Here is a 10,666-nt window from a genome sequence, read left to right on the forward strand (position 1 = left end):
AAAAAAAACCGGCTAGGATCACGGCTTTAGGATCACCTTAATAGTTATATATAAAGGCCACGTATACTAAAAAATCAATTAAGTCTATATGGCTTTAATATGCATACCAATATTGTCTATGCGAAAACTTATATTATCTTTTCTTCGCTCATGAACTATGTAGATTCTGTAAAAAAAAAAATGAAAGAATTGTTTTCCGTCGGTGTTTTATCCTGAAAAAATTAATATTTTAAATATCAGAACAAAGGATAATACTAATTATAACATGAATAACATAATGTAACAAGAAAATAATTATAAAAACTAAATGCTTATCTCCAAGGCAAGAAAACAAATTATCTGTGTAGATAGTCTATCAATAGATTATGATACATGACGACACACATAATTTACATAGTTTGCATAGTACACGTAGATATAAGAGTAGACGATTGATGTTTTATGCTTTTTTTGGATGGTGGATTCAATAACAAAACTCGCTTCGAAAATTATGCACTTTAAACGAGTACACTTCTATAGTCTGAGATTTTTCAATTCGCGTTGTTTTGCAGAAAAGTTCAGCTAATATTGTGCGTGTTGGATGTTGAACGAAGAAAAATATCAAAGCATCGCTCGACAAAGATCCTTCGATTTGCTCATATCATTCAATGCACCATATACTCGTGAATATTCATGTAAATGTATATTTACTCTAAATTGTAAAAACAAATGTATACCGCAAGAAAGCCAATTATTCGAAATTAGTTTATTTTTTAGATCTGGTTCATTTATTATTACTTGAGGGATCGAATATATATCACTCCGAGTAATAGAAATATTTTTTCAATAAGACGATTTTGTGTGTGGATTTACATAGATGTTGACGTTAAGGCGTAAGAGTGTAATAATATTGTAAATAAGATGATGAAGAGAATGTACAGCGAAGCGAAATTTATAATATCGATGATTACATTGCGAAACATCAGGGGGAAGGAATATATATTTTTGATAGAAGAGAAATGTGAGCGTAATGGATTATCGGAAAATTGGAACCTAGAAATTTGGTGTTGAATTTACGTTTCAGATTGAATATCTTTTTTATGCAAATTGCGTGTATCACGATATTAGGATATCGAAAAGATGTCGACGACAAATTAATCAATACGAGTAAATTACACGAGTATAAATTAATAACATCGCATATCATGCTGCATTAAACTAAATTAAACATTAGTTACGTTAGATATAACCTGCCAAAGCATTTATTTACCTAACATTTTTTAAAGTTTAAGTCAATAGACGAATTGTAGTTGCAACGCATTCTTGGCGCAAAAGCGGCTAAATAGTGAAATTATTGTCAAGCTATCGTGGTTTCAACATGTGCCTTTTACTCGTGAATTTGTGTGAATCATATAAATGTAAATATTATATGTTAATAATACACATTAAGAAATATATTTGTATAGAATGAGAGTGGTTCCTATTGCGCATAAATAAAGTAACCCGCAAGCTCGCGATATCGTTGCACAAGATTACATAACGAATCGAAATAGCATATCATCAATTCACAACGGATACAGGCTATCCATTTCGGTGCATCATAACATTGAGGTGCGAAAGTGTGAAATATGACGTAATGAGATATACATAAATATATATCGTTTCAAGCTTTTGATTAACAGTCGACATAACGCGCGATTTACTATAGTAAAGTCATATATGACGACTAATTGTTTTCTGCTACGATTATCTTTTATACACATCGTTTGTTAGCCATGTAAATTTGTGTAACTGTGTTAACTGTTTTTCAGTTTGAAAATAAAATATACGATTGTATAATAGCCGAATATATTTCAAGTTTAATGCGTTCCTATTAGTCGGTATTCCCCAGCGACTGCAAAGAAATATGTGGAGGAAGGAATAATGCATAAGGAATAATACGGATTATTAGTTTTTAATATAATCGGCCGCAAACCGTTCTTATTACCCAGATAAACTAAACTGAGTTCGATATATATATTCATGTAGATGTTAATGTACTCCCAGTGGAGCAACGTCCAAACAAACTGCTTACTTCGAAATTGGAATACGTCACATTATGATAATCGACAACAGATGCTTCGCAGCTTCTAATTAAAGGAGCCCATTGTTAGTCGTATCTGTGCTACAGGACAGATGATTCTTCTTCGGACACGGTACTAAAGTAGATACGAATTCAAGTTCTCAATTGTGATATAGACTACACGAATTTTAGTTCTCGCGTGCTCGGTGCACGATGATTTTGCTGCGCAAAACAAATGTTCGGACGTTGATATTCGTCGCGAGTATTCTGTCAGTGAATTCTACCGAGATTTTCTTAACGTACAACGCCTCCCTCAGGTAAGAAAGTTCCACGATTTAAATCTATAGTATCTCCCATTTTCCATATTTTAAAGTAATTGAGTTTCAATATCGAAAAAATAGAAATAAAATAAAGTATGTTTTTTTATTACTCAATTATTACCGCGTGATACGTTTGATTTCATTGATTTTTCTTTACTATGCGCACGTTGAATTAGCAGGCCCTGCATCCTTTGAATTTTCAGAGCCGTCTCGAGGTGTCCCTTGCCAATAACAGTTCTGGATTTCATTCGCAATTCTAGTCAGCCCGATTTGGAAGCTAAATGGCCATGCGAAGTGCGCTCGTACTGGCTGTCGTTGCGGCCGTTCGTTAGATCCGTCCGTTTCTTGCTCCGCTATGTAACGCCGTTTATCATAACGCTCGGTAAGGGATGTCGCGACGCGCTGCACCGTACAACTCGTTCTCGACTGTTTCTCATACAACGTTGTATAACCCACTTCGTATAGGTGTATTGCTAAATGCTGTATCTTTTAGTATGTTGAGCGCACCTGTGCTATGTGACTCCAATTTGTCACTTTATCTAAGCGCGCTCGCTATATCGGACAATGGAGCGTTAATATTCAATTACGCCGTCAGCGTCGCAAAATCACACTCCACGTCCGTTAACGATCTCTTTATGGTAAATATCCCGTGTGTGTGCGCGATCGATTTTATCCCGTTGCTCGTTGGTCCTCCCGCAAGAAATTCGTCCACTCGGGCGAAATAAACGAACAAAATCAATTTAGAGTTGGCTCTCGTTAATAAAGATATATAACTATAACTTCAATTTGTTCTTCAAACGATTTCTTTCAATTGGCTCAAGGTCCTCCTCAATTGATGGCCCTGAGTGAATCTCAGCATCAATTGAGGAAGACCTTAGTAAAGCTCGAAGTCTATTCGGTCTATCGTATACAACACATGGTGAGACCAACCGAAAAGAATTGTTTGAAAAGAAAAAAACTGTTATTTCATCGTACATCAGCGTCTTGGGCATGATTGATCGTTGACTTCGAAATTGAAGTTACAGTTAACATGTTGACCGCCACGGTGATTATCTCTGCGACCGGCGTCTGATTTTTCAGTGACCTCCTTAGCTGTTACTGACCATGCGTCATCAATATTTTTGCTTGCGAAATATGAATGGCATTTAATAAAGAATTTTGAAATAGATATAACAGTGTAAAGAGAAGCGTATTTTTTACATTAGTATCTAGCTATTTATGTCATTCAAACTTTTTCATATAACATTTATTTTTTAAAACACTACTCATGAGGATATTAATTGTCTTATTTCATATTAGGCAATATTTTATCGTTATACGCTTGCGATAATAAAAATTCTATTGTGATGTACGCGGTACAAGAGACGTTGCTGGGCAGAAAACATGTAAAATTTATTAAAATAACCCCTTGAAACGTTAGGAATAAGGTGATCAGGGAGGATCAACTTTTCGCACGACGCGCTAAAGAACAATTCTCTTGCAGAACAGCAAGTTCTTATGCGGCGCGAATTCCGTGAGTATGGAATTTTTCCAATTTACGTCAACCTGGCTGATCGTCGCTCTCACATGGACGCGCGTCATCGCCGTGGTGTTTCCATTCGGGGCTCGCGACTGCCAGAATCGCTCGGCAATTACAACCATCACCAGTCTAGTCTGCATAAGCTTCATAATATCCTTAACGAAGCTCTACTCCGGCGGTAAAGCGTCACGACCCCATATATCGCTTTCCCGGCGCTTAATTCGATTCCAATTGCGTCACTGTATGATTATATACGTGCCCGATTGTTTTCCTTTCGTCAATGAATCACGATTTACGCTAATTGTAGGGTACGAGACTGACAGCGTTTTCGAATTTGTACCGTGCCAGGAGAAGATAAAGCCATGGGGTAGCGCAATGTACCTTTACATCGCCCTGTCCACCTGGCTGCCCTTGCTCTTCATATCGATCGGCAACCTGCTGCTGATCGTTCGCATAAGAAAGTCTTACAAGATCCACAACGAATTAACTCGTAAGTCATCGCCGCGATCGTTGACGCGCGCGACGTCACCGCACCGGGGAGAGATCTAACGGCGACCCTCGCCTCAGATAATTTTAGGTACAGAGGCAACAGAACGCACAACTCGAGCAGGACGTTGCTCGCGGTGTCAATAGTACATTTAATCTTGCTGTTACCGCTGGGAATTGTCGAAACGCTGGAACTGTATTGGGACGTGATTTTAATTAAACATCCTGCTAATGCGGGGAAGAACGAGAGATATATACACTGGTACAATTCTAGCTTCCAAATTATAGAAATTGGCATTAAAAATATTTCATAGCATATATTACATTGTTCCGAATTATTTCTCTCATTTTCGACACCTTTTATGTAATAAATAATATCATTTATTTATATAATTACAATTATATTATTACACTTTATATACTTTATACATATGACAATAAAATATGTTGCTAATAACTATTTTGTTCAAATGGTGGTATTATTTTTTCAGGCTGCAAGAGAAGATGTTACTCAAGTGGTGCCGCGGCTTGTGCTTTCACATATACCACTGGACTTTCGCAATAAATTTTTTTCTGTATTATCTTACAGGAAAGAAGTTCAGAAGCGTCGTAACGCAAACGCTGAAAAATTACACGGACACGTATCTGCCGTGCCGCAGGAATGTTTCGAGATGCAACACATGGAATAATTGTCACAGACATTTACGATCTTGCAGCGCGTTGCTGACGAGGGCTGTCACGCGAAACAAACAATTCAATAATACGACGAGAAGCAATGCCGACGAAAGGGACAGCAACGTTACCTAACTTGTAAAAAGCGCGATTCATTAGGAAGGAAACTCTCTTCAATGTAGGAACGTTGAATTACAGCTCACACATACCCGTCTTTTACGGCGGAAAAGGTACATATATACATTCAGCTCAAAGTGATAAATAATTATCTCTTTTTTCGATCGTTTTATAAACGTGCATTACGTGTCGTTATCTCTTTAATCGATCCCGGAAGCAATTTCTCGGGGAGAGTGGAAGTTTTACTCGGGGAAAGTTTATTTATTCTTTTTTAAGTTTATTTTGTATACACATGAAATGTTTACACATTAAACATTGCAAAATATCACATTGCGTATTAGGCGTCGTCTGCATTAACAGCGTGGTTTTTAAGAATTACATAGCAATTTAATTACGTGTAAAGACGTTGTTATTACATTTTGACTTCAAGCGACAACTTTCAATTTCATCACCATCTCCTTTCCTATTCTTACAAACTAACATTCTGGTCCCAATGCAGATCTTCGATGCAATCTGGGATATCGTATTAATACTGTACTAACGAGAATTCCGAGTAAGACTGTATACGAGAGTAAGGTGTGTACAATTAGAACTTGTACCGTTCTCTTTAAATCAATACGAAATAACTTAAAATGATATATAGAATTCACTGATTTTCTTTTTCCTAAGATTGAGCTAGTGACTTGGTGTGTGTATCACGAAACATTCGAATTTCAATGAACATACTAAATTATAATTTTAACAAACATAATTACATAACTCGCATATGAATATAATTAAGTATACATATATACAGTAATAATTATTCATCTTAACGGTACATTAAATGATCAGTTATCTAAACTACGTCATTGCCTCTTCCCCCCCTCTCACCTAATTATGCATTCACATAATATACACATACAACCGTACCATGTTGGTAACTTTTACTGAAATAAACTCTAAGTTAGAAAATACGTATATATATAATACAGAAGATATAGACATCCAACATATTTATTTATACACTGAGATAATCATCTTTACTTTCATATTTATTTTTAAAAGAAAATCAATGTATATTTATAGTGTATAAATAGGGAAGATATATCGAATAATTTTCTAACTTTATATGTAAAAGGAGCATTAGATTCTCAAATACAATATATACAACAAAATTGTAACTTTATATTTTTATGCTAGATCTGACTAAAAAAAATTCCAAGAAGATAGATCTAAATCAGTGAAATTACTTAACGAAGACTGCATTATTTTTCATTTGATTGTTTAGAACTCTATCAAAACGCATTCTCTTCAAATAACACTTGAGAAGGAAATATCTAAACCAAAATGGATTATTCATTCGTTAATCGATATTAACAATTTGTAAACCTTGGCAGGTTTGTTATATCTTATATATTAGCACAATATATTTAAATTATATTTAAATAATTGTCTTCCGTATATGCCAGACTTCAATGTATGCTAAGATATGTCCTCATATAAAATTCTCAAAGTAGATTTTGAAATATTTAAAATAAACTTAAATACATTTTCGAAAACGCAGATATATAAAGAAACTCTGAATCGAAACAATGAATAAAATATGAAATATAGAAAAATTTTTTTCACGCATTCAGAAAAATATAAGGCATATACAAGATGTTTAGTAAAAATTGAACTCTCAAAATGTTAGATACACGTGTAAAATCTCGAACTAAGAAACATCGCTTTAGTAGCATCTTTTACAAAATATTGCAAACGATAGAGGGTGCAAAACTCTTGAAAAAGAGTAAGCTAAATGAATTGTAGATATCACCAATATATCGCAGATAATGCTATCTTCTAATTCTTAAAGATAATATCGCGATTATTTTTGAAAATTATCTCTATTGGAACACGACGATCGAAACTCGTATGTGTAATTCAGTCTTTCTGTTAGTAAAATTTTCTAAAATTTTCTTCCTTGAACAGTTTGTACATCAAAATTACATCATAAAAGATCCGTTTTTATACTTTCTTTTTTTTTATCACTATTCTTACAATTAGTATTAACTTGTAAAGATCCAATTAATGATTCTAAATAATGTTTGCAATACGGAGGCTCTCGAAATAGTAAATTGTTAATATACACTGGATACAAAACATTTATTGAAAAAACGTTTAAATATTACGCGGAAGTCTATTTACATAGTTTACTGGAAATTGTCCCTTCCTACCGTTGTACTCACCGTACAACCAATCTTCCGATATCCTTGATATGACTGTAATTTTTGCGCCCTCCTGAAATATTAAAGCAACGTTAGGAATATAATAAATCTTTCGTCTAATTGCTTTGCCGTAATCTTTGATACCTCAAACGACAAATCATCGCTGTTCTCTCCTGGAAAAGCGTAAAGCGCCGTGACCACGTTGTCTGATAAACCTGGCAGAGGTACTTTAATATCAATGAAGCTAAGCGGAAACATCCCTTGACGATTTCCTATTCTTCCCTCCAACCAGTCGTCGTTGACCTTTTTCACCAATTGCACGACGTCGCCCTCCTTTAAAGCTAAGTCGTCCGGATGTGTTGCCGAAAAATCATACAGCGCAATACCGTGAGGTTCATTGAAATCTCCCTGTAAATTGTCAACATTATAATGTGAGAACGCGCCTCATTTCTTTTTACATACAAGCTGCACATAACTTTAAGTTTACAACACTCACTTCAAAATTGCTGCTAAATTCTGCCAAATAATTCGCGGGTAGGGCCGGCGGTGGAATCGTCGGCATGGGGGGCGATGGACTGTCGCTTTCTTCACCGTCATTGGGCCATGCGTTAGAGAAACGCAACGTCAACGGTTTATTCGTCCCGCTGCCGCTCGAGACTGCGAAGTCGGTACACGTTTCCTTAGGTATCGGTTCGAGTTTCTTAAACGGTATCTTTGGCGCCGGAGGTTTAGGTGGCCTCGCTCGGATTATCGTGGGCATCGACGTGACGAGAGGTTTAGAAGCGATCGGATTGGAAGGCACTTGGTTCGCTACGCGATTCTTGGAACTAAAAGGAAAGAGTGACGTCCCGCCAGCAGTCTGAGACACGTTCGAGGACGTGTCCTCCAGAGGGCCGAACGGATCTTGCACCGTCGTCTTAGTCTGCCACGGATCGATTTGCGTCATCTTCCTGGCAGACATGCCGAAAAAATCAAAATCATCCTCGAAGGCACTTTCCGTTTGCGATGTGTTCCCGCTGCTCGTGAATACAGATGGATTGGAGTTTCCGTCACTGCCAAAACTGTCGACGCTGACACCGTCACTGGAGCGAGTCGTGAATGTCGGCGACTCAGGCGGACTGAGATCTATCAAGGATACCGTCGTGGCAGAATTCGAGGGCTGCGTCATCGGATTTTGTATTTGGCCGGTGGAACGCGATGGTAGAGGATTCTCTGGTTTCTTTCGTCCAAAAAAATTAGTCAACAGCTCTGTTGGCCTTGCCTAGCGTGCGAAATAAAATAGCTATTAAATTACTGTATCCATAGGTAGTAGATGTGTGAAGAACTACAAGCACACTTCACAATCCTTACCGGTCTTCTCGGTTTCTGGTCCCTTTGATATTGCGTGTGGTTATAGTTGAACTTCGGAGGCGGTGGTCGAGGAGGCGGTTTCCTTTTCTGTCCAGGTTGCGTCGTCAGGGCACCTCCGAATATATCGTTACTGAAAACACGCAAGGATACATTACTGCGACGCTGCAGAGATTAGATAAACTTGAAAGCTAAAATTCTAACTCGAGTTTTCGACAGGTATTTTCAAAGATAAGAGATTTGTTCTCTAGAGCTGATACTCTCTTTCTCTTCAATATCCAATTCATACATTCGTTTCGAGCACAAAGAGCGTAATACAGTGCACAGGCACAAAGAACAGAAAACAATCCTACCTGCTGCTCCAGATCGGGTCTCTCTGCATCGCGTTCTGATCCGGGGGACGAGGCGCCGCGCGCGTCGGTATCAGCATGTCTGAAAGCAACGACAGGCGACAATGATCAGACAACTGGGCAGCTGGCCGCTGGGCTCTGACGCACGATCGGTTCCTCGTACACGATGGTACGCACGCGTCCGTGCGCGCGCGCGCACACACGCACACCGCCCACACACAAGCGACAAGCGCATCCGCACGCGCGCGCGCGCGAGTGAGGACGAGGACTGAGAAACGAGGAAGAATTCTCCAAAACAAAGTTTACAAAGTGCGTGTCTGCGTGACAGATGGACGGATGGACAGGCGCGTGTGCACAAATGCGCGTCGTCAGTTCCGCGATTCGCGACGCACGATGTACGCCCACACGACGCGGATATCGCGTCGATAAGCGAGACGCGAACCACTCGCGGCTCGCGGCGCGTGTTTTATCTCTCGCGTTCGCCGACGATCGGATATCGGATCGGGGGGCCGAGAAGTCAGAGTTCGACGCGCCGCCGCGAGTCGCGAGCGACCTGGGACTGACTGGGAGAACTGGGACCGCTGGGACTCGTTATCGCGGACGAAGCGGGACGAGCGGGAGGTGTCGCGTTACTCGCGTTCCGTTTTCCGGGGCGAGGAAGGCCCCCGTCTCCATTGGAGTCGCGCACGAGAAACGGCGATTCGCGGCGCCGACGACGCACCGCCGACGGTCCGTTACGTTATCACTCACCTGTTCTCACGTTTGCGGCCATTTTTCACTCCGCCGCGCGGCACCGCAGCGACGTCCCCGTCGCCGCAGCGCGTTTCGAAAACAATCGCTTTCAAATTTGCGGCTGTCAACGGCTGGCGCGACTCCCGTCCCTTTAATCGTATCTATAATACGACGCGACGCCACGTGACTCGGGGAATTTAAATACCCGTATATCAGTATTTTTATAAAATTCTTATTTTTTTGTAATAAAATATAAATTAAAATTCAATTATTAATTCTCATATCCTGCGATCAGTGTTTTTCATGGTTGCATAATTTTTTCATAAATAAAAAAATTATGGATAATCTCTTGAGCGTCCCATTTTATTTTTCCTCGTTTTTTTTTATGTCCACGAGTCTGGAGTTAAATCGCGAATGGGGCTCATGAGTATCTTAAACCGCCCCTGATTTTCCTCTGCGTCAAAGGTCCGTGGTTTCTTTTACGAGTTGTGACGTCAGACCGAAGAAAAATTACGTAAATGATTCGCACAACTTACGCAACGTGATAAAAAAACTTGAAATTGCCACATCTCACGTCTCGCAATTGTTATCATCTTTAAATTAAAAAAAAAATCCTTTGTTAATTCGAGAAATTTTGGATCTTACGTCAATAATTTTTCAATTTGATTTAATTTAATAATAATAATTTTTAACTTGATATAGTTCATCGCAATATTTTTTTATTAAAGTTTTAGCAATCCTGTTTATGTCGAGTGCTGTTTGACCCAAATGACTCAATATTTTCCAGAAATATTATCATTTCGAGATGTATATACGTCCTACCGGACGTAAGAGATTCAATCTCCGGCCGCTAAACAAGTCGCAAAATAGAGAAAGATACATATTCGTCGCTC

The 10,666-nt window shown here is 38.7% G+C and overlaps 2 protein-coding genes across 5 annotated transcripts; one reads left to right on the forward strand and one right to left on the reverse strand.

Moving 5' to 3' along the window:
- The first annotated feature begins 6 nt into the window (after positions 1-6).
- LOC112463322 lies at positions 7-5,588 on the forward strand. Of its 3 annotated transcripts, XM_025029662.1 has the most exons (7): positions 7-2,358; positions 2,565-2,743; positions 2,827-2,999; positions 3,845-4,058; positions 4,188-4,370; positions 4,448-4,628; positions 4,858-5,588. In XM_025029662.1, exons 1-7 carry the CDS (start codon positions 2,255-2,257, stop codon positions 5,171-5,173), a joined length of 1,350 nt encoding a protein of 449 aa, XP_024885430.1. In that variant the 5' UTR covers positions 7-2,254; the 3' UTR covers positions 5,174-5,588. The 3 variants fall into 3 exon arrangements, with proteins under 3 accessions (XP_024885430.1, XP_024885429.1, XP_024885431.1); XM_025029661.1 differs by having other exon boundaries at positions 3,845-4,370; XM_025029663.1 differs by lacking the exon at positions 7-2,358 and having other exon boundaries at positions 2,656-2,743; positions 2,855-2,999; positions 3,845-4,370.
- A 1,675-nt stretch (positions 5,589-7,263) lies between these two features.
- On the reverse strand, positions 7,264-9,867 carry LOC112463323 (SH3 domain-containing protein 19). 2 transcript variants are annotated; one of them, XM_025029664.1, is made up of 6 exons: positions 9,792-9,867; positions 9,045-9,123; positions 8,695-8,824; positions 7,841-8,605; positions 7,489-7,752; positions 7,264-7,417 (listed from the first exon to the last, which is right to left on the reverse strand). In XM_025029664.1, exons 1-6 carry the CDS (start codon positions 9,811-9,813, stop codon positions 7,298-7,300), a joined length of 1,380 nt encoding a protein of 459 aa, XP_024885432.1. In that variant the 5' UTR covers positions 9,814-9,867; the 3' UTR covers positions 7,264-7,297. The 2 variants fall into 2 exon arrangements, with proteins under 2 accessions (XP_024885432.1, XP_024885434.1); XM_025029666.1 differs by lacking the exon at positions 9,792-9,867 and adding an exon at positions 9,348-9,530.
- Positions 9,868-10,666: the final 799 nt, after the last annotated feature.

Source organism: Temnothorax curvispinosus, unplaced genomic scaffold (assembly GCF_003070985.1).
Source record: "Temnothorax curvispinosus isolate PA1 unplaced genomic scaffold, ASM307098v1 QBEX01013138.1, whole genome shotgun sequence".
Lineage (NCBI taxonomy): Eukaryota > Metazoa > Arthropoda > Insecta > Hymenoptera > Formicidae > Temnothorax > Temnothorax curvispinosus.

Coding starts and splice junctions, on each gene's coding strand:
- LOC112463322 (XM_025029661.1), top strand. CDS start 2,255: ATGATTTTGCTGCGCAAAACAAATGTTCGGACGTTGATATTCGTCGCG. Junction 2,744..2,826: donor GCCGTTTATCATAACGCTCG/GTAAGGGATGTC, acceptor CACTTCGTATAG/GTGTATTGCTAAATGCTGTA. Junction 4,371..4,447: donor GATCCACAACGAATTAACTC/GTAAGTCATCGC, acceptor CCCTCGCCTCAG/ATAATTTTAGGTACAGAGGC.
- LOC112463323 (XM_025029664.1), bottom strand. CDS start 9,813: ATGGCCGCAAACGTGAGAACAG. Junction 8,606..8,694: donor ACCAGAAACCGAGAAGACCG/GTAAGGATTGTG, acceptor TTCGCACGCTAG/GCAAGGCCAACAGAGCTGTT. Junction 7,753..7,840: donor AATTTAGCAGCAATTTTGAA/GTGAGTGTTGTA, acceptor GACAATTTACAG/GGAGATTTCAATGAACCTCA.